This window comes from Ruditapes philippinarum, unplaced genomic scaffold, assembly GCF_026571515.1.
Source record: "Ruditapes philippinarum isolate M1 unplaced genomic scaffold, ASM2657151v2 ctg6762_1_1_1_1, whole genome shotgun sequence".
NCBI lineage: Eukaryota > Metazoa > Mollusca > Bivalvia > Venerida > Veneridae > Ruditapes > Ruditapes philippinarum.
In genome coordinates this window covers 13,177-37,908 of record NW_026859800.1, presented here as the reverse complement: position 1 = coordinate 37,908, position 24,732 = coordinate 13,177, and the positions used below count along the sequence as shown (strand labels likewise).

The following is a 24,732-nucleotide window of genomic DNA, read 5'->3' as shown; positions in this document are numbered from 1 at the left end:
ACTTTCAACCTTCAATACTCTTAAGAGCAACCTTTTCAACTTTTGATACTTTAAGATGCCTTAATTTATACACTTCAATTTTTTTTAATGAAATTAACATAAAGCTTGAAAAAAAATAATTTTCATAGCTGAAATATGATTTGTATTGAAGAATTCAAATGTACAGGAAAATGTTGAAAAAATCTCAGCTTTAACAATGTTCACTACAGTCATTACATGTAGTTTAATTTCTATAAATATTGTAGTTCCCAGAAGAGCAGTTTAGGATGAATGTATCAGATAAAATATACCTCCCAGGTAATCTATGTGAGCTTGTCTGTTAGATACTTCAAACAGTCATAATATTTTATGGAAATACTTTGAATCAATAATTCATACCAAGTTACTAGAATTATTCAGATATAATATTGAAATTTCTCTGCCAAGGTCAATAATTAAAATATGATCATGATGCAGAACATAAATTTAAATGCAAATTTAAGATCATAAATAAAATACATCCTCAGAAAAAGAATTTTTTAGATATCATAGTTTATACCGAATTTTACTATTATCAGCTAGACAGCTAGGTTATGTAGCGAGTAGCGACCATACTGATTCCACATTAAATCAAAATATTTACATCTTTTTCCAATTTTGTCAATTTTAATTTTTTTATTTCAAAATTGGGTTACTTTAACTTTCATATAATCAAGTAAACTTGACACAGCAGATAATTTTGAAATTCAAAAAATGTCCAGTAAGAAAAAATATAAAAGTAATCAAACTTAAATAGATTTTATACTTAATATGTATACTCTACATCTTTGTTAGTTATGCACCCCTACCAGAGTGTGGAATTCAACAATCTTGTATAAATAAATGGCCACTAATGAAACAGCATGTACTGTGTACTCTCCAGAGTCCACTTAACCTTTTCCCTTATATAAGCGTGTTTCGACGGCTTTTTGCCCCCCCCCTTTTTGAGGCCTCAAACAGTGAAAAAATGCCCTATTTAGGCCCCAAACACTGTCTTTTGTTTGAGAAATGTTGTTTAAAAAAATGACCATTTTTTCGGCGCCGTCCCCCATCCAAATATTACATCAGGGGGTTGCCAGAAGGGGGATGTGCCCCCTTCTGTTTGGGGGGTTTGAAGGGGGGCGGAGTCCCCCTCATCGCCAAGAAAATTTTGGACTTGTGAGAAGCTTAAAATGACCCCAGGTCGATCATAAGGTAACGTGTAACCAACGCTGAAAAGCCTTTGACTCTATCTCAATCCCTTGAGAAGTTGCAGCACTTTGAAATAAATTTTGATGGAAAAAATCGAGGCAAAAATGTGATTTTGGCAATTTTGAGATGTCCCCTCATTGCCATGGTAACAGGAAATTTAAGACTGAGCATGTCGTTACAAAGACAATGGTCCAGTCAACATTTGTGCCAAGTTTGATTAGTATTGAAGCATTTTTCATAGTTTCATAGCAGTTTGAACTTGTAACAGGAGGCTTTTCAGTGAAAATGGCCATTTTTCACAATATGCTCATGGGGGAAAGGGTTAACCATTGAAGTAAATTATCCTTATTTGCGTATTCATTTTAATACTTATATGCCTGTTACTTCTGGATTTCAATTTGTAGACTCTTACATTAAAAACACATTTTATTCAAACAGCAGAGTAATAAAAAATAATTATTAAGATCAGTCTGCAACAGTATGCATGGTGTCAAGGTATATGTATAAGGTACATGCATTTATTTAATAATTGTCTGATTATAAATTGTAAAAACATACCCCAAGTTTATTCGCTTGTTCATTCAAAGCTTGAACCCAAGCATCCACAAACTGGGGGAACTGGTTGTAATGCAAGTAAAACCAGTTGAGCGCCGAATTCAACCAGAAAGTAGACTCCGGCTGATGGGGCCCCTGAGCAACTGCGACCGTGGTTGACACTCCATCCTTGGGTTTCTCCCACGAAATCCGGGGTTGCAAAGGTCCAAAGAATGTTGTGATGGAATTAATCACACCTACAATCAGGAGACCAAACGAAATCCAAAATATTAACAAAACATCCAAGAAATGATCTTCCCAGCTAAACCAACTTTGCATGCTTGCCCCGGCTTCCGCCATCTTTGAGTAAGTCTCTCCTAGCTTGTACCATATCAACTTCAATGTTAAATCTGCCATGAATCAGCCAATGGGATGCATGCGTCGGACAGGTGTAACCTTGGTAACAGTTTTTCTCTCCCATAAACTGCTTTGGCACGTGAGCAAAAAGTATAGCTGAGAATTTTCGTGTATTTCGTCTACATGTCAGATGTTTGTTTTCATGCTGTTACGGGATCTCCTATGACGTCATTTCAATATGTCAAACTGCAAACGAGGCTATCGGGTTTCCCAAATTGAAATCACGTCGTGCAAATGGGATATCAACTAAAATTGCGTGTTTTTTTCTTCATGAACAGTTTTTTCTTCGTTATATTGTTTTCCTTTTGTTTTTCCGTCCTTTTAATTATTATGAAATTCAAACTACCTCAATATTGACTTTACTAATTTACAACAGATTAACAGCTCAAATATATTGGGCTACATGGATTAATATTTTGTTTAAAATTCATCACTGTCTGATATTTATCTATTTATTTGATTGCGTTGAATTCGTTAAACTTTAAAATATGTATTTATTTTTTGAATAAATGAATGAATGAATGAATGAATGAATGAATGAATGAATGAATGAATTTATTTATTTATTTATTTATTTATTTATTTATTTATTTATTTATTTATTTATTTATTTATTTATTTACTTATTTATTTATTTTATTTATTTATTTATTTATTTATTTATTTATTTATTTATTTATTTATTCATTTATTTATTTATCTATAAGTTGCAAGAACTTGTGTGCCATCAAGCTTTTAAAAAATGATAATGTTTTAAAAACAATGATTTGACCGTGTGCATGATAACTTATACTATTTTATAGAAGACTAGATTCTTCAGCTGTTATGTTGAAGCATTTAGTATGAAGTTAGCGTGTGTTGAAAGTTTTCACATTTGAAAAGAAGTGAAAAAACCTTTATCCCCAGCGTTCTAGCACCTTGCATTGCTTTATTGTGCTTCAAGAGCTTTATTAATAGAATTCTATGTAAAGCATCTGGAGTTAGCTCCCGTGAAAGAATGAGTTTGGTAAAATAATATGCATGTATTGAATTCAAGAAGACACTATATAGCGCGTAGAGTGGTCTCAATATGATAATTAGGGATGATTCAAGTAATCTTTGAGCCCCTGCTCTGAAATGTCTTTAAATTTCGACTATGAGGGTCATTTCAAGGAAAGTAGTCATTCAATTAATGATAGTGCCTCATTATTCTTTAATCCGACATTACTAAAATACGTCCGAATACCTTCGGAACTGTTAATTATAATATTATAATATAAGGCGTAATCTATCCGTTCGTCTGTCCGCAGACAATTGGTTTCAGCGACACAACTTTTAAAGGGAAGTGATATTATGTTTATTATTTGGCATGCAAGTACACAAGTTATGATTGATTTTCATGGCAATCAATTCATTATCGCAAGAGTTATGCCTCTTTTCAGCAAATTTTCTTGTCAATTTGAACACCGTGGCTATTATTAATATCAATAGCGTCAAACAGTAAAATTCATGTTTAGATCTGCTTGTCCATCTGTTATAAAATTCTCTGCCAAGAGATTCAGAAATATATACACATATGTATTCTAACGTATTATTTTAAGTAAACGAATTATGATTATTATACTTATATATTTCTTTTTTTTTCTTTGCATTTGATGGAAAAGTCAATATCTACATTTACAAAAATACATTTGCTACTAGTATTTTCTTTAAAGCAGCATGCCACCAGTTAAGCAAAAATATTTCAACAAATTCAAACTTGAGAAAAATGTATTAAGAGATTATGAAAAGTACAAAGATTCAAGTTTTGAGTAATAATTTATATTTTTATATTGGCAAGGGTTGCAAGTGCCATTGTTAATACATTGCCTCCCTTTTGTTGATATGCTCATTATGCTATTATTTACATTTTCAAAATTTTCATGAAAGTAAGCATAAATCTGGAGGCGTGCTGCTTTAAAACACATATTTGTCCGCGATAAACTGCTTTACTGTAAATCTGCTTAGCTCTGTGTTCTAAGATTCGGGATAACGTTTTTATCTTTTGCTTATCAATATAATCAATCGGCATAGCGTTGGGATATCAAAGGCAATACAATCTATTAAAATTATATAGAAAAAAAACGTTCAGTTGACAACGTTTGACAACCTTATTTACATTGCAAAGTATTGTGGTTGATTTTTTTTTGCTCTAGACTCATTCACACTATATGACATCAAGGCAATACATCGACCAGTTTCTAGATATAATTTATGACCCAGGCATCTAAATCTGGATATTGATTTCTTAACATTATATGGCATATCAGTAAATAAATATTTTCCTGGATTTAACATGGATTTTTTATTATCTACAGCGGTCACATCGGGATAAATTATGAATTTCTACTTGTCCAATTTCAGGCATTTTTTTTGGCTTATTTTATACCCGTTATTGGATCATATTCTCAATTGAAAATAGTATATTATTTTCCCAATCAATAGGAAAAAAATCCCAATTGATAGTTAAAAAAAAAAATATTAAATAAAAATTCTAAAATAAAAACTTGCAAATAAGGGCTTTTTCACTGTAATAGCGCTTAAATCTTTGAAGATGCCATCATAGACAGTAATTGTTTGCATCCATTTAATACTGCAAAATTTCAGTCATGCATTTTTCCCCAATTTTAACAAAACACCGCTGAATTCCCAATTCCATGGGTATGGGTAGTGTTCCCAAAATCCTGGAAAAATCCCAGAATTTTGTGTTATGCAATCAATTATTCTTCATTTAAATTGATGGAAAAATAGTCTAGATATTCCCGAATTTCTTGACAAACAAAACCAAATCCTTAAATAAACAATAAATATTTTACCGAGGTATCCCCAGTTTCATCTTGTATAGTTTGACGTTAAGGTATTACATGTATAATTGACAATGTTTAAAAAGTCATTTAAAAAACTTTTTTATTAATAAACTTTGAAACAAATTTTTGACAAATATGCAAAGGCAACAATATTGTTTGTAAAATATTGACGATCTAATTGAACATAGAGAACAACAACACATATGTTTTCATGAGTTATATAACAGTTTTACTTATTTTCATCTTTATGTACATGTACTTTAGAAGTGGTAGGAAGCACCCATAGTTTTGAAATGAAAAGAAACAAAACCATTGAAAAGCATTCTGAAAAAAAATGTTGATTAATTGTAACCAGTATATATCAGATTTGATAAGTTAGTGAGGAAAGGTTGGGTTCAGAAAAAGGGTCATATTTTGCAACTTTCAATTTGGCATCCCTATATCTTCTTAAGATTATCATATATATAACAATTTTGAAAATTTATGTAAAAATTAAAGGAGGTTTACTGTCTAGATTTGGAAATATATACATTTTTTAAAATTGTAAAACTACACTATTTTTCTCTTATTTAACACTAAATGCAAATACATTTCAATATAATTCTTTTTCAAGAATGAACAAATTAAACGAAATATATAATCATAATCTTATTAGATTAAAGGAATAGAAAAGAGCAATTATTTAAAAGAAAAAATAAGGTTCCAAGGAGAACTTGAACCACCCCTCTGCAAATTCTATCTTAACTGAAATTAAATACTCTTCAGAAAGGAGGTTCTGCATAGTTTACACCAATATTTAATAATTTTAATAAAATAATCAATAAATTAGGGCATCCCGCCACATTCTTCCAGTGCAACATTCTCATTTACAAATTAATTCACACCTACAAAATCTTTACAATATTGTATTTGGACTTGTTCAAGAATTTTGGATATTTCACTTTCATAATTTTGAGCACCATTTTGCATGTTTTACCAAGACAAATAAATTGTGAAAGAACTTCCAAAATTTTAAAGCATAAATAGATTTTCTAACTTGTACAGTCACATCGAAGCATTAAACACAAAAAAGCCAGTTGTTATTTTGCCATAATAAAGACCACTGTCCATTATGCAACAAAACTGGACCAATGGGAAGGTCATGGTAGGCTCCGAGAAATATATTTCTTATGAAAAATCGTACAATTTATAGCTATTTACATAAAGAACAGATGGCTGCTCGGACTAACTCCCATGTCAGGTGGGCAGCTCGGACTGTTTTGTGGTTTGTGCCTTACATTGTGGTAAAGATGAGCTTCTAATAAAGCTACTACACTAGCCGATACACAACGTAATCAGACGAATGGGTAGGAAGCTTAGCTTGGATTCCGGAATAATAATTTCGTGCATAATCAGACAGGATTATCTTCCGTTTACACCGATGCTATACACCCCCGTGTAAGACAGGAAACGAGCTTATAATATAATGACGTCATTGTCACGCGCCTTTTATGAATGAATTGCTTTATATGGAAGACGCCATTTGAAAAACTTCTATAAAGAAAATACGTAATGAAAATATCAATTTTCTTAATTTCTTTTCGAAAAACAATGAACATTTAATATGCAAGAAAAAGATTCATACACCGGCTCTCGATACAAACAAGAATATCTTAAAATTTATTGCTCTAGGGTCACTTTTAATCGGAAACTCGTTAGAGCCTCGTTACCGTTGTAAACAGTTAGAGCTGTACTAGCAGCCAGTGTAATATTCTTATAGCACTGTGCCTATCATGAAAATACATGTAGGTATAAATTAAATTCAAGCACGGAAAAAAGCATATTGCACGTAGGACATATTCCTTTCACAAGCTCAAATTACAATAGATTCTACTTGCCATTTAATCAAGACTTAATTGTTAAACAGATATATATGCATATATAGGGTCGGTCTATTTACCCCAAGACATCCACAGACTACCAAAGACACCCTAAGACACCAAAGACTACCCCAAGACACCCTAAGACTACCCCAAGACTACCCAAGACACCCCAAGACTACCCCAAGACACCCCAAGACTACCCCCAAGACACTCCAAGACTATCCCCAAGACACCATAAGACACCCAAAGACACCCCAAGACACCCCTAGACTATCCCAAGACTATCCTAAGACACCCCAAGACTACCCCAAGACTATCCCAAGACACCCCAAGACTACCCCAAGACACCAAAAGACTATCCCAAGACACCCAAAGACTACCCAAGACACCCTAAGACTACCAAAGACTACCCAAGACTACCCAAAGACACCTCAAGACACACCAAGACACCCCAAGACTACCCCAAGACACCCTAAGACTACCCAAAGACTACCCAAGACTTACACAAGACACCCCAAGACTACCCCAAGACTTTCCCAAGACACCCCAAGACTACCCCAAGACACCCAAAGACTATCCAAGAAACCCCAAGACACCCAAAGACTACCCCAAGACACCCTAAGACTTCCCAAAGACTACCCAAGACTACCCCAAGACACCCAAGACACCCAAGACTACCCCAAGACACACGAAGACACCCTAGGACACTAAGACACCCCAAGACTATCCCAAGACTATCTATATATTCAATATAAATTTAGCTCCATGATTGATCCAAATCTATTTCTTCTCACGTTCATAATTTTCCCGAGGAAGACCGAGGTAGACTTTAGGCTGGTGTTGACTGTAATTCGAAACAAGATGCTCTCCGTGCTTTTATATTGTATCTCCAGAGAGTGACCGCCCCTTAATGATTGTCCACCATTTGTAGCAAAAGTCTAATTCGAAAATTTAAATGCAATTAATAGAGCTAATAGACAGTTTGGTGAAAAGTATTCGTTGCAGAAAATTGGAAAAGGTATCTGCCGGCATTTTGCTAAATTTCCATGTGGAAATTACATTGCTTGGCTGTACTAGCACTGGCACTGACAAGAACCGTCAGTATTATGATTTTCGGATATTAGCTTCGGACACCCATTAAACTTAGTTATAGTAATTATAGTTGATTTTACAGAATTCATTTTAGTTTGATTGTTTTGGAAGCTATAAGATTATTGATACACTCATTTCTGGAGCTAACCAGCAATCATTAAATACCTACCCCTGTCAAAATCATAGTAGTAACACTAAATTATTTATATATTTCAAATACACCCATAAAGTTCCATACATGCCATAATGTCCCAGATGCCCGGGATTGTCCCAGAAATCAGATGTCTGTCCGGGAGATGTCCCGGGTATCGATTTGATCCCGGAAAAAAATTTGGATATTTTGCAAACTTTTCATAAATTTTCTTAAATCAAATCTCGCACATTTCACCTCTCGATCGTAAAACATATTCTGACCTGGTACACATAATATACAGGAACGTTGACACTTACAAGTTTACAATATACAGCCCTCAATTATCGACTGTCGATTCTCGTTGGCAATAGCTTTCTTCATGCAACGGCAATTAATGTTCTCTGTTGAATTCGGCAGCATTTAATGGTGGGGTTAATTAATGGTTTAACGGCCCTTAACAGTTATCATTAATCCCCGATAATCATTAATTTTTAGATCAATCGCTAACTTGCCAAAAGTAATTATTACAAACAATGTAAATAAACATGTATATCTATCAAATAAAAAATTAAAGGTGTCAAATAAATCACCTTGCTGTGTTTGTTTTTATGACTGGAAGAATTGCATTACGTGACATGTAGTAATTATCACAACTTTAAGATATAACGGGTGAACAACATGGCTGTGCCCATTCACCAGGTTTATAACTTACAACTTACTTGCTTTGGGGGAATAATAAATGAAAAAAGAAATACTATATAAAATGATTGATATGTTGACCTAAAAGACTACTTCTAAAAACTAGTAAGTTAACTGTTTATCATTAAAATTCAGGAGAAAGTCGTTCTAATGTAATAACGTTATACGATCGACACCTCCCCCCCCCCCCCCTTTCCAAACTGACTACACATCCATTATTTGCCGCGGTGAAAAAGTGTCCCGGAAAGCTGTCCAAAAATTATGGCATGTACATGCATTAACACTTTCAATATGATTTACGTAAATAACCAGGTATATCATGTGAAAAATTAGAGTTGCTTCCCTTATCTTCGAGTAAAATCGATATCGCTTATGCTAAAACAATACAAAATAAGCTGTTTTTAAACTGCTAGATTGTTTTGATTAAATTAATGTCTGTTTTTAAAGTGTATCACACCAAAAAAAAAGCTTTGGATCTTAGCTTCGTCACAGTATAAAATTCAACACATCTTTGGACTTCAAAGTATTTTTATTAACTGTTAAACCTATCATATGTCAGACCATTTTACATACGATTTATACAGTGAGGTACGCAATCCGTTATCTTTACTCGAAATTCAACTGATATAAATAGCTCATCATCTGCTAGTTCTGAAAGTGTTTATCGGTGTATTTCCAATAGAGTATGAATGCAACTTTTTACTTGTTAGCAAATTTAATAAGATTGACTGTGTTGATTTTTCTTTGCCAAAATTTTCCAGTGTTTTAACTTGGATGTACAGTAACACATTACAATTAATGTCCCAGGTATTAATCACTTAGATTTATTAATGTTTTTTTATCTTTTAAGCTTGAGCATATGCTCAGGGTGAGCTATTAGGATCACTCTTGATCCGTCATCTGTCTTCAGTCGTGGGCCGTCGGTCGTCTGTTCACACTTTTAAAACGACATCTTCTCTGAAACCATAAGGCAGATTATAATGAAACTTCACAGGGATGTTCCTTGTGTGAAGCCTTAACAAAGTTGTTCAAAGAATTCCATTCCATGCAGAACTCTGGTTGCCATGGCAACCCAAAGAAAAAACTTTAAATATCTACTTCTAAAAAACCCAAAGAGCTAGAGCTTAGATATTAAGCATGAAACATGTTCTAATGAATGTTTACCAAGTTTGGGTCAAAATTGGCCAGCCCCAGGTTGGGAGGGGGGGGGGGGTGGTCATTGATTTTCCATATATATGCATATAGTAAAAACTTTAAAAATCTTCTTTTAAAGAACCCAAAGAGCTAGAGCTAAGAAATTTGGCATGAACATTTTCTAATGGGTGTCTAACAAGTTTGTTCAAATAAAAGCCCTGGGGTCAAAAATTGACCCTACCCTAGGGGGTCATTGATTTTCCCTATATTCATATCGTAAAATCTTAAAAAACTTCTTTTTTAGAACCCAAAGAGCTAGAGCTAAGATATTAAGCATGAAACATGTTCTAATGGATGTCTACCAAGTTTGTACAAATAAGAGCCCTGGGGTCAAAATTGGCCCGCCCCTGGGGTCATTGATTTTCCTTATATGTGCATAGCAAAAACTTAAAAATCTTCTTTGATAAAAACCAAATAGTTAGAGTTTAGATGCTAAAGCATGAAACATCTTCTAGTGAGTGTCTACCAAGTTTGTTCAAATAAAAGCCTTGGGGTCAAAATTGGTCTCATCCCGGGGGTCATTCATATTCCTTATATGTGTGTAACAAAAACTTAAAAAATCTTCTTAGTATTCTAAAGATAGACTTTGTTGATTGATAGTTTGAAAAAAAGCTATAAAAAAAAAACACTGTCATATTTCAGTTTAAGTTTTAGAACTTTCAGTGAAATAGTATAGCTATATTTGCAATAATCTTCAGTTTTGTTATAAAAAACATTAAAGATTGGCAGGGTGACTGAATGGTTAATGTGATGTACTAGTTAGTAATCTAAGTAGTGTTGACTGTGTGGGTTTAAACCCTGTCAGAGGCAAGTAGTTGTTTCCATGAGCAAGAAACTTTACAGTCAATGTTTAGTACTGGTTGGTACAGATTCTAGAGTGTTGTAATTAGCTTATATTTTCCATTACAATCAAACTAAAATAAATGGTATCAACTGAAACAGAACTCAACGTAACATGTATGTAGATACTCTGACAGATATATGGGTAATATAGCATCACATTTAACCAATTGGTTAAAGTACATGACTCAGATTCTGTTTGGTTTTCATTTGTAAATTATAATATCATTCCATAATGCTATGAGTAAAATTCATAAGATGAGCTGCGTCATGACAAAACTAACATAATGGGTTTGCAACCAGCATGGATCCAGACCAGCGTGTGCATCCGCGCAGTCTGGTTCCATACTGTTTGCTTACACACCCTATTACAAGTAGAGCAACTGACAGGGAACAGCATAGATCCTAATCAGACTGCGCAGGGTGGTCTGGATCCATGCTTGTCGCAAACGCACTATGTAAGTTTTGTGGTGATGATTACAATATGATTGTGAATTGGTCAACTGCTTTGACAGTTAGATTACTGGCTATTATTAGTGGCAATGGCTGCTGATAAAATGTGTTTACAAAAATCAGATTACATGTTTTATTGTTGTTTTGTTTGCTTGGTGTTTTTGTTGCAAACATTTTGTAATATTTTTCAGGTATCTTGAGAGGTGTGAAGAAATTGAAAGGAACAATAGGTAATAGAACTGACAGAGATTTTGTTCCAGGAACAAGATAATTTATAAATATGTAGGCACATGAAATAGAAACTAAACAAAAATAAAGATTGTGAGTGTGATTATCTTAAAGTTACATCATACAAAATGGAGAGAACAAGTCCATTGACTTCATCTGAAAGGAAACGTAAAAATTCTAAGAAAGAAAACCAAAATCATAGTGATAATTTTCCCAACAGTGATATACTTGTAGAAAAGACAAGAAGAAAACTTAAAAGAAAGTTTAATACTGTATCTCAAAATGAGAAGATGAAAAAAGTTGATCTTTCTGAAATTGAAGTTATTAAAAAGGATAGAATTGAGAAAGAAACAATCTCAAATTCAAGAAATTCATCGACATGTAAAGTGGAAATAAATGATCCTGAAGAGAAAGATGTAGAATCACCATTCCAAAATGAAATTGAAGTAAAGAAGGAGGTCGATGACAATTTTGAGTATAATGAATCAGATGAAAATCACAGGAGTGAGAGAATATCAACCCCAATGAGCAGTGATGATGTGAAATATCAGAACAGAGATGAAAACAATAGTGATGACACCTCTGATAACCAAGATAAAGATGTGGAGGAAACTTCAGCTGAACCATCTAAAAAGAGTGCAAAGTCCCAAGTGATTTATAAATGCAATTATGAAGGCTGTGACAAAGAATTTGCTCATAACTATATCAGAAGAAAACATATAAGAATGATCCACTTGAATATTAGAAATTATCATTGTGAATTTTGTGGACATAGATTTAAAACATCAAGTGCTATCAAAAGTCACATTGCAGCACTGCATACTAAAGATGTAGACAAGACACAGTATGTATGTGATGTTTGCAAGAAAATATTCTATAGAAAGATTGGTCTGGAACTTCATCAAACAATGCATACCAACATAAAACCCTTTGTGTGCTCATTTGAAGGTTGTGGAAGAGCATTTAGGTAAAGTAAAAGTTATGATTCTATAAAGTCAGATTTGCTCAATGTAGGGTTTGTATCATTGAAATGTAGTTGGATTATTTCTTGTATACAGTGTAACTTCTGAAAACAGAACACCTGTGGGACTAGCCAAAAAGTTAGGAATTTGGTAGTTTTCGGAATTTAGAACAAGTAAAAACATTAAACATCAATTGTTTAAGTAAAAAACATGCTGATAAAAATATGAAGCAGATTAAATTCATAAAATGTCAAAAATATAGGACTTTTAAAAAAATTAAAACCTGTATTATATTTCATTTTCACCTATAAGGGATGTGTTGATACACCTATAACAGAATGTACAGTACAATACAATAGCATAATATTAATTATAAATTTAGTATATATCATTTAATACCAGTTATTAACCTGTAAGAATTGTTTTTGTTCATCACATTATTTATACTTTTAAGTTTCTTAATATTCACACTTGAATAAAGTGTGTGACATGCTTCACAGGTTGTGATTCTAATAGGTGTCAAGATAAATGGTTTTTGCTGATTGGAAGATACACAGTGTTGCATCTAGGCCGCGCAAGATTTGTGAATATTTTTTGCAAAATGAATGAAGTCAATGTGCGCCAAGTCGCACATCTTTCGACCATTTCAACTTAATTCAGTGAATCTACATCTTCTTATGGGTGTCTACCAAGTTTGTTCAAGTAAAAGCCCTTGGGTTAAAATTGGCCCTGCAGGGGGGGGGGGGGGAGATCGTTGTTTATCATTATATGTGTGTAGTAAAAACTTAACAATTTATATTGAAACAGCTTCTAATGTGTGTCTTCCAAGTTTGTTAAAACAAAAGCCCTGGGGTTTAAACTTGTATATACAGGTGAGCAACCTCAGGGCCATCATGGCCCTCTTGTTCAAGTTCCTGATTTGAATTGATACAACACAAATTTTAGCAGAAAATTGTTTGGAATTAAAATTTAGAAATTCCGTTATTCAGAAGTATTTTTATCCTGCTACTGTCTATATCATTAGCTGGATAAAGCCTTGCCGGATAAACTTACCTATCTCCAGTCATTACGTCATATGATGACGTCACATATTTAGCAGCAAAACAAAACTGCATTTATAGATGCTATTTTATCGGGGAAAAAGAAGAATGAAACCATTTAATTATTCTTAAATTTTGATAAAAAGCAGGATAAATCAAAAACATGGTTGATGTCGGGATGGAGAAGGTTTATCTGGTTCCCTGCGAAAGTGAATCTTGGCTCGCTAAAGCTCGCCAAGATACACTTTCTCGCTCACCAGATAAACATTCTCTATCCCGGCATCAACCATGTATTTTCTATATTACATAGAAAACAAAAGGAGAATTTTTGGGACCCTGAAAAATGTTCGGAATTCAGAAGTTACACTGTACCAATATGGCATTGTAAGCTACAATGTATGGTTAACATATGTCTTGACTGATGTGTTCTTGTTTTTAGCTCGACTATTCGAAGAATATGAGAGCTATTGTAGTCGCGTCGGCGTCGGCGTGACTTGAGATATTCAATTGAAACTTACAATTCTTATTTATAGTAACAAGGTACATCAGATTGACAAGTTAGATAACTCTGCCTATAATATTGACAGAATTATGCCCCTTTTTAACTTATTATTTTGGTTAAAGTTTTTTGTCAATTATTGCTTGAGATATTCAATTGAAACTTACAATACTTATTTATAGTAACAAGGTACATCAGATTGACAAGTTGGTTAACTCTGCCTACAATATTAACAGAATTATGCCCCTTTGGAACTTAGAAATTTTGGTTAAAGTTTTTTTGTGAAGTCAAATATCTCAATTATTGCTTGAGATATTCAATTGAAATTTAAAATACTTTTTTATAGTAACAATGTACATCAGTTTGCAAAATTGCATAACTCTGCCTGCAAAATTTGAAGAATTATTTGCCCCTTTGAAACTTCAAAGATATTTACTTGAAACTTTACACATGCACTTAGGGTCATAATTGGAGGGTCATAATTGTATGTCACTGACCAACTCTATCTTGCATTAAGGCTGATTCATATCCCCTTTTCTACTTAGTCTCTTGGTTAATGTTTACATGCAAGTTTTACATATCTCAATAACTATTAAAGATATTTATTTAAAACTTCACATTTGCATTAAGGGTCATAATTGTAGGTCACTGACAAAGATCCATAATTCTATCTTGCATTTAGGCTGATTTTTCTTCCCTTTTTCAACTTAGAAATTCATGGTTAAGTTTTGCTTGTAAGCTGTTATCTCAATTACTACTGAAGGGTTTGTGCCCTTTTTTGGGACAATTTTATGCATTCATAATAATAAAGCAGTGATTTACTTGATAAAACATCTTAATTAGAAGCCTATGTACCTTTTCTGTCAAATTTATGTATTCATAGGTAATATTATTATTATACTCAATAAAACAACCTTGTGGCATTACCTTCCGAATGGTCAAGCCAATATTGTATAATTAGACTCTCTCTAAGGCCTATAACATGAATTTATTAAAAAAAAATTAGACCTTTTGTGATCTTAAAAAATTTAACATTATCAAGGCTCTTTTACTATCAAGCACTTAGAATAGTCGAGCGTGCTGTCCTTCCGACAGCTCTTGTTTTTTCTATTTCTCAACTTAAAATTAAACATTTATTTTATTTTTCTGTTTTTTTAGCTCACCTGTCACAAAGTGACAGGGTGAGCTTTTGTGATCGCTTTTCGTCCGGCGTCCGTCCGTCCGTCGTCCGTCCGTCCGTCCGTAAACTTTTGCTTTAAATGACATCTCCTCATAAACCACTGAGCCAATTTCATCCAAACTTCACAGGAATGTTCCTTTGGTGGTCACCTTTAAAAAATTGTTCAAAGAATTTAATTCCATGCAGAACTCTGGTTGCCATGGCAACCGAAAGAAAAATCTTTAAATATCTTCTTTCAAAGAACTGTAAGAGCTAGAGCTTAGATATTTGGCATGAAACATCTTCTAGTGAGTGTCTACCAAGTTTGTTCAAATAAAAGCCCTGGGGTCAAAATTGGCCCCGCCCCAGGGGTCATTGATTTTCCCTATATGCATATAGTAAAAAACTTAAAAAAATCTTCTTTAAAAGAACCCAAAGAGCTAGAGCTAAGATATTTGGCATGAAACATCTTCTAGTGAGTGTCTACCAAGTTTGTTCAAATGAAAGCCCTGGGGTCAAAAATTGGCCCCACCCCGGGGGTCATTGAGTTTCCCTATATGCATATAGTAAAAACTTAAAAAAATCTTCTTTTTAAAGAACCGTGAGAGCTAGAGCTTAGATATTAAGCATGAAACATCTTCTAGTGAATGTCTACCAAGTTTGTTCAAATAAAGGCCCTGGGGTCAAAATTGACCCCGCCCCAGGGGGTCATTGATTTTCCCTATATGCATATAGTAAAAACTTAAAAAAATCTTCTTTTAAAGAACCCAAAGAGCTAGAGCTAAGATATTAAGCATGAAACATCTTCTAGTGAATGTCTACCAAGTTTGTTCAAATAAAAGCCCTGGGGTCAAAATTGACCCCGCCCATGGGGGTCATAGATTTTCCCTATATGCATATAGTAAAAACTTAAAAAATCTTCTTTTAAAGAACCCAAAGAGCTAGAGCTAAGATATTTAGCATGAAACATCTACTAATGAGTGTCTACCAAGTTTGTTCAAATAAAAGCCCTGGGGTCAAAATTGGCCCCGCCCCAGGGGGTCATTGATTTTCCCTATATGCATATAGTAAAAACTTAAAATCTTCTTTTAAAGAACTCAAAGAGCTAGAGCTAAGATATTTAGCATGAAACATGTTCTAATGGGTGTCTACCAAGTATGTTCAAATAAAAGCCCTGGGGTCAAAACTGGTCCGGGGGGGGGGGTGGGGGGGTCATTGATTTTCCTTATATGTGTATAGCAAAAACTTAAAAATCTTCTTTGAAAAAAAACCAAATAGCTAGAGTTTAGATATTAAGCATGAAAACATCTTTAAGTAAATATCTACAAAGTTTGTTCAAATAAAAGCCCTGGGGTCAAAACTGGCCCTGCCCCAGGGGTGTCATTGTTTTTAACTATATGTGTATAGTAAAAACTTTAAAAATCTTCTTTTAAAAAACCCAATGAGCTAGAACTTAGATGTTTAGCATGAAACATCTTCTTATGGGTGTCTACCAAGTCTGTTCAAATAAACAAATAAAAGCCCTTGGGTAAAAATTGGCCCGGGGGGGGGGGGGGGCCTATATACAGGTGAGCGACCTCAGGGCCATCATGGCCCTCTTGTTTGTTTAAGTATACATGTATATTTAAGTGCAGAATTTCAATCTTTGATGTGATATCTCTTTTCATAATTTGATGTCATCTATTTTATTTGTATCATGCAAATGTCAATGCATATAGATATTAAAGCAGCATGCTTCCAGATTCATGCCAATTTTCATGAAAATTTTGAAAATGTACATGTATTTAAAAGTTTACTATTGTGAAATACCCAAAAAGAAGCAATTTAACCATTATCAATGGCACTTGCAACCCACTTCAAGTACCAAAAACAGGTCAAGATATGCAAAAATAGCCCTTACTGTATAAGTTATGCAGTGGAAATATAGGTATAAATACTGAAAAATCAGTCATTTATCACATATAACAAGTAAATTATTACTTTAATCTTAATCTTTTTACTTATCCTAAATATTAGTTGATTACATATTTTCTCAAATTTGATTTTATTGAAATATTTTGGTTCATCTGGAGGCATTTAGCTTTAAGTATTTGCAGTATTACACTCATCAAAAAATTTCAGTTTATACATATTAAAATTTTTTCTACTGCTTTTAGACTAAATACAAACTTGACAAAGCACAAAAAGATACATTCAGGTGAGAAACCGCACCATTGTCACATTTGTAATGAGGGATTCAGCAGGAAAACATACCTGGATACTCACATGTATAAACATACAGGTAAATTCTTTTATATATGAGCCCCGTCCTGACAAAACCAACATAGTGCGTTTGCGACCAGCATGGATCCAGACCAGCCTGCGCATCCCCGCACTTTGATCAGGACCCATGCTGTTCGCTATCAGTTTCTCTATTTGTTATAGGGTTTGTAAGCGAACAGCATGGATCCTGATCAGACTGCGCAGATGCACAGGCTGGTCTGGATCCATGCTGGTCGCAAACCCATTATGTTGGTTTTGTCATGACGCAGCTCATATTGTTGAAATTTTAAATCAATATAAGCTTTATTCCAGGTGAAGTATTGGATAAATGATAATAACTAAATTTTTAAGAAAATCCACCAGTCTCATACTGAACTTCATGATCAGATTAAATATCTAAGTATTGGCTCCGTGTTCCCAAAGATTTAAGCATATCTAAAAACTCAAATATTCTCCATTGTTTGTCCTCGTAGATTAAATATTAAATATTAATCTTATGAAACTGGACATGAAAAGGCATGTTTATGAAATTGTAGAATAAATTAATTTATTGTTAGCTCGACGGACTATTCGATAAGAATAAGTAGAGCTATTGCAGTCACCCGGGTGTCGGTGTCAGTGTCAGCATCTGCGTTGGCGTAACCACTTATGTTAAAGTTTTTGTAATTGTTCAAATATTTTCAAAGTCCATTGACATATGGCTTTGAAACTTTGCACACTTGTTCACCATCATGACCCCAACTTGTAGACAGGAGGAGGTAACTCTATCAAGCATTTTGACAGAATTATACCCCTTTTTCGACTTAGAATTTATGTTAAAGTTTTTGTAATAGTTCAAATATTTTCAACCAGGAAGGAGGTAACTGTATCAAGCATTTTTTTTTTACTATCAAGCAGTAAGAATAGTTGAGCGTTGCTGTCCTACCGACAGCTCTTGTTAATTTTGCTAGATACGGGCATTTTACAGTTGATTCAAATATTGATCTTGATCCTAAAATTGATCCTTACTTTGATCCGATTATTTTTGTGTTTGTTTTGATATTAATGGATTTTATCCCAAAATAGGTTTGTTTCTTTGCAAATCAGCAATTGTTTACATTTTGAATATGTACCATTTAATTCTAGCAAAATAGATCAATATTAGTTATATAAAATAATAAAAAAAAATCAGGATCATTTAATCTTCCTGAATTCCTGATCTTTTCTTAGTAAACACGGGGCCAGAAGTTTATTTGATACAAATCATCTTTAAAACTCTCATAAACATATAAACAACTTCTACTATTAGTTAGAAAATAGAACCACATAGTGTTTTTTTCCAGAACATTCTTTTTGAAAGATCATGGCTGGATAGATCAGTATTAAAACTTAACACAACATTTAATTCTTTTAACTTTTTGTTGTACTAATACTTGTTGAATTGGGAAAAAGTTTGATTGAAGATGGAAATTTTATTATCTATACTCTAACAAAGGATAAGTCCTCTCATTTCATATTAACTTTTTATTTTTAGGTTTGAAGAATTACAGATGTGAAATTTGTGAAAAAACTTTCTCACAGAAAGGCAATTTGGCCGTACACAAGCTACTTCATAGTCAGGATCGCCCTGTTTACAAGTGTCCACAATGTCCTCGAACATTTACTTTCAAGTCTAACATGAAGAAACATCTTCAAAAACATGAAATAAAGGAGAAATGTGAAGAAAGAAGTGAAAGTGGTAACTTTGGTGAAAATATTACAGATGAAGACTGTAACAGCCAAGAAGAACTAAGTTCTCAGTCCGGGGAAAGTGATTGTGGAAGTTGAAACAACAGTACATGAACTTATTTTGAACAATGCTGGAAAGATTTGTTGATAAACTGGATGTGAATAATAATAATATGGTGTTGCTGAAATTAAGCATAGAAACTTGATAATAAGAGTGAGTGGATACAGCCAGAAGTTTTTTCTACCATCCCCATAGTGATGGACCAGATAGAAGCGTGCACATACTAATGAATAATGCAAACCATCTGCTGCTGTTAAGACTTTGATTGTGTTTTTCTTTCGATTTTGTTGAAATTTTGCTTGATTGTAGAAAATGACATTCTGAATAAGTTTACTATTATACATGTATGTACATGAGCGTGTATATTATTCTTTTCCCACATTTTTTTTTACCAAACAACAGATAGAGACTTCCCCAATAAAAGCGATGAATGTAATATTTCATACTTATCACAATTGTATAATATATGTGAACTTTTGTTCCCATATAAATTCCCTTAGACATTGCTTTGCTTAAAATAAGTCTCATCCGTATTTTAAGATCAACAATGTTTGGCAAGTATTGAATTTAATGACATTGTTCATCTGAATATTTTACATTTTTATTCGGATAAGCTGCATTTTGAATATGTTTTATAATTGGTAAATTCTGTAGATAATGAATGCTTTCTTTAATACATTGTTTGTTTCATTTTACGCCTTTTTCAAACAATATTTCAGTCATATAGGCAGGTAGTTTCCTAACCATCGTTCCTGGAGAGTTACACCAGTACTAGGCTACCTTCCTCTGCGCTAAACTATCAAAGCATCTCCCGGGGAACAAACCAACGACAGACAGGAAACTGGATTAGAAGTCATCAGACCATGGAGGCGGTACCATCATATGTTTATAATGCATGTTTTTTACAATTTGTAGGAAGAGCATACTAGGGGGGTTGTTCAAATATTATGCATCTGGGCTAATTTTCGGAAGTGCTTAGCAAAGAGTGCCAAAATAATTATCTCAATCTCACAAAATACTCACCACCATGTGATATACAAAGTTATAGTCTTTTGAATCCAATTTTAAATGCTTGTTCATAATCTTTTCAAGGCATACTGTTCAGACACGGGAAAATAGTTGAATGAAATTTTTTCGCGATTGATAATTATTTCCTTCCAGCAAGGTTTTTAGCTCACCTGTCACAAAGTGACAGGGTGAGCTTTTGTGACCGCTTTTCGTCTGTCGTCCGTCTGTCGTCCGTCCGTTGTCCGTAAACTTTTACTTTAAATGACATCTCCTCATAAACCACCAAGCCAATTTCATCCATTAACTTCACAGGAATGTTCCTTTGGTGGTCACCTTTGAAAATTGTTCAAAGAATGTAATTCCAGGCAGAACTGTGGTTGCCATGGCAACCAAAAAAAAAACTTTAAATATCTTCTTCTAAAAAACCCAAAGAGCTAGAGCTCAGATATTTAGCATGAAACATCTTCTAGTGAGTGTCTACCAAGTTTGTTCAAATAAAATCCCTGGGGTCAATATTGGCCCCGCCCCTGGGGGTCATTGATTTTCCCTATATGCATATAGTAAAAACTTAAAAAATCTTCTTTTAAAGAACCCAACGAGCTAGACCTTAGATGTTTAGCATGAAACATCTTCTAATGGGTGTCTACCAAGTTTATTCAAATAAAAGCCCTGGGGTCAAAATTGGCCCCGCCCCAGGGGGTCATTGATTTTCCCTATACATTACGCTCAGCGCGACTTTTACAAAACCCGCGTGACCCCGCGGATGAAGTTTACCGCGGACGTAAATTTGCTCAGATATTGTCCGCGTGACCCCGCGGACAGAAAATTTTCACCAACGTGGACGTAAATCGGCGGCTTAAACTGTTTCCCCCGCGGAACGCAGTGGTAAATTGCGGAGGAACGCGGCAAAACATTGGTCAACGCGGTGGAAACCTTAAATTTTAAAAATTAATTACTGTATTTAAACATTGGTATACGTACGTACATGTACTGTAACATGTACTGTACATTATACATGTAACAATATGTAAAATTTGTTTGTTTTATTTCATTTTTGGTGTAATAAAAGTACATGTACAAATGCAGTGTTTTTCATGTTCTTCTTCTTGTTATTGTGTTGGGTAATGTATAATATGTATTCAACATCAAGATAAATCATTGTTGTTGCAAATTCATGGTAGTGAGAAACTTTAAGTCAAATAATGAAAAATTCGGCATATGACATTTATGAAAAAGATACTACAACAATTTATATGCCAGCTTTTGTTTCTTATTTAAAAGCTTTGAACACGTAACCCTCAACAATTTTATTCAGGCATATTCCAGGACGTCTCTTTCAATTGTCAGATGCGTTTGCATGTTGATCATAAAGTCTTATATTTTATTTGGAACATTAAAAGAAAGCGTTTATTTCACCAAAATATACATTAAATGATATTTTGATTTATCAAATTACAGGTGTGAGCGTATTGTATATGTTTTGAAGTTTGTATCAACTGTTGAAGTTTATTTTCATTTTTGTTTTAGTAGTTTGTTTGCTTGTTCTTTTTAGCTCGACTATTCGATAAGAATAAGTAGAGCTATTGCAGTCACCCGAGCGTCGGCGTCGGCGTAACCACTTATGTTAAAGTTTTTGTAATAGTTCAAATATTTTCAAAGTCCATAGACATATGGCTTTGAAACTTTGCACACTTGTTCACCCTCATGACCCCAACCTGTAGACAGGAGGAGGTAACTCTATCAAGCATTTTGACAGAATTATGCCCCTTTTTCGACTCAGAATTTACGTTAAAGTTTTTGTAATAGTTTAAATATTTTCAAAGTCCATGGACATATGGCTTTGAAACTTTGCACACTTGTTCAACATCATGACCCCAACCTGTAAACAGGAGGAGGTAACTCTATCAAGCATTTTGACAGAATTATGCCCCTTTTTCGACTTAGAATTTACGTTAAAGTTTTTGTAATAGTTCAAATATTTTCAAAGTCCATTGACATATGGCTTTGAAACTTTACACACTTGTTCACCATCATGACCCCAACCTGTAAACAGGAGGAGGTAACTCTATCAAGTATTTTGACAGAATTATGCCCCTTTTTTGACTTAGAATTTACGTTAAAGTTTTTGTAATAGTTCAAATATTTTCAAAGTCCATTGACATATGGCTTTGAAACTTTGCACACTTGTTCACCATCATGACCCCAACCTGTAAACGGGAGGAGGTAACTCCATCAAGCATTTTGACAGAATTATGCCCCTTTTTCAACTTAGAATTTACCTTAAAGTTTTTGTAATAGTTCAAATATTTTCAAAGTCCATTGACATATGGCTTTGAAACTTTGCACACTTGTTCACCATCATGACCCCAACCTGTAAACAGGAGGACGTAACTCTATCAAGCATTTTTTTTTACTATCAAGCACTAAGAATAGTCGAGCGTTGCTGTCCTACCGACAGCTCTTGTTTATTTTGTTATAGATTTTTTTTGCAGAATTTTGTTAAACTTGACGTTATACTTTTGTTTTATTATGAACAGTATACATGTACATACATGTATATAAGGCAAATGAGCACATGGAAGTTATTTTCTAAGAACTTCCATCGACCGATTTTCAAGTTAAAAATATTTCATTTTAATTTCATCTTAAGATATTATTGTTCATAGGAATAATAGTATTTGTAGACAACATGTAGTTTTAAGTACATACAATTGAACGTAATTGTCTTTGCTTTCTTGTATTTATTATATTAAGTTTTCATTGAAATTAATTCCGAGGATAATAATGTAATTTTATAATTTGTAAAAGGCAGCCTAATTATTATTTTTTTAATGGGTGCGGAATTTGTTTTTAACGCGTTTGGTGCTTATTATATATAGTTATCATACATCAAGAGCGCTGGAATAATAAACAAGCTTTTCGTTGTCTGTTCAAACAAAGATGCATTTTAGACGTGTGAAAGTCGCATCACATGTGCTTTCTTTAATGTATTATATGTATTGTTTGTTACTATAAATTGAAAATGCTTTGAAGTTCCGAGTTGTTCTCAAAATTACCTAATGGAGCAAATGTTTTTCATTGGCTAGTTAATCTAAATTAAAGATATATATAAACATATTCGACAGTTATCTCATTCTCAGAAAAAATCTAGCAATAGCTGAAATCATATATTGTCTAAATCATAACTTTCTACACTGTAAAATGTCTTCCTTAAGACAGTCAACGCGACAAGAGTTGCATTTAATGTAAAAAAGATGACGTTAAAAAATAATAAAACGTCTATTATTTTTGGAGGTTAACTTATACTGACCACCTGACCATGGCGTTCCCCCGCGGGAAACGGGTGACTGATTTTAACGATAAATGAAGAACGGTTGTCAGAATTTTGTCCGTGGTGGAAACAACTGAACACCGGGGATCGCGGGAAATTAGGCTTCTCATCACGGACGAACCCTCATGTTTGTTCGCTATAAAAAAAATCTTCCGCGGTGGTATCGCAGAAAAAGCAAAACCCACGGTGAGCGTACTGTATGCATATAGTAAAAACTTAAAAAACTTCTTTTCAAGAACCTAAAGAGCTAGAGCTAAGATATTTGACATGAAACATGTTCTAATGGATTTCTACTAAGTTTGTTCAAATAAAAGCCCTGGGGTCAAAATTGGCCCCGCCCCGGGGGTCATTGATTTTCCTTATATACGTATAGCAAAAACTTAAAAAATCTGTTTTGAAAGAAAAAAAACAAATAGCCTAGGTTTAGATACTAAGCATGAAGCGTCTTCTAGTGAGTGTCTACCAAGTTTGTTCAAATCAAAGCCCTGGGGTCAAAATTGGTCCCGCCCCAGGGAACATTGATTTTCCTTATATCATACAGTGTATAGCAAAAACAAAAAAAATCTTCTTTGAAAAAACCCAAATAGCTAGAGTTTAGATATAAAGCATGAAACATTTGCTAGTAAGTGTCTACAAAGATTGTTCAAATAAAAGCCCTGGGGTCAAAACTGGCCGTGCCCCAGGTGTGTCATTGTTTTTAACTATATGTGTTAAGAAAAAAATTGAATAAATCTTCTTTTAAAAAACCCAATGAGGTAGACCTTAGATGTTTAAACTGGGGTTTAAACTGGCCCGCTCCGGGGGCCTATATACAAGTGAGCGACTTCAGGGCCATCAATTGGCCCTCTTGTTTCTTTTAGTCTTGGAAATAAGAAAAAGTCACATGGGGCAAGATCTGGCGAATATGGAGTAGGAAGCTCAACAGCCTTTTCCTGTTAAAGATTGTACATTATATATATATATATATATATATCAATGAGCCGCGTCATGACAAAACCAACATTGTGCGTTTGCGACCAGCGTGGATCCAAACCAGCCTACGCATCTGTGCAGTCTGATCAGGATCCATGCTGTTCGCTTACCAACCCTGTTACAAGTAGAGAAACTGATAGTCAACAGCATGGATCCTGATCAGACTGCGCAGATGCTGGATCCATGCTGGTCGCAAACGCACTATGTTGGTTTCGTCATGACACGGCTCAAATGTTTTTTGATCA

At 33.9% G+C, this 24,732-nt stretch overlaps 2 protein-coding genes across 2 annotated transcripts in view; one reads left to right on the top strand and one right to left on the bottom strand.

Annotated features, from left to right (window-relative positions):
- LOC132757953 (uncharacterized) overlaps positions 1-2,327 on the bottom strand; it is an 82,372-nt gene extending 80,045 nt beyond the window's left edge. The window contains exon 1 of the mRNA XM_060749453.1: positions 1,768-2,327. Within this exon, the coding sequence (XP_060605436.1) occupies positions 1,768-2,160 (393 nt within the window). The 5' untranslated portion in view covers positions 2,161-2,327. The remainder of the gene's footprint in view (positions 1-1,767) is intronic.
- Positions 2,328-7,766: 5,439 nt separating this feature from the next.
- LOC132757951 (zinc finger protein 271-like) lies at positions 7,767-19,533 on the top strand. Its single transcript, XM_060749451.1, has 4 exons — positions 7,767-7,865; positions 11,450-12,453; positions 17,303-17,427; positions 18,922-19,533. The coding sequence occupies exons 2-4, from the start codon at positions 11,615-11,617 to the stop codon at positions 19,212-19,214; spliced, it is 1,257 nt and encodes a 418-aa protein (XP_060605434.1). The 5' UTR covers positions 7,767-7,865; positions 11,450-11,614; the 3' UTR covers positions 19,215-19,533.
- The last annotated feature ends 5,199 nt before the right edge of the window (positions 19,534-24,732 follow it).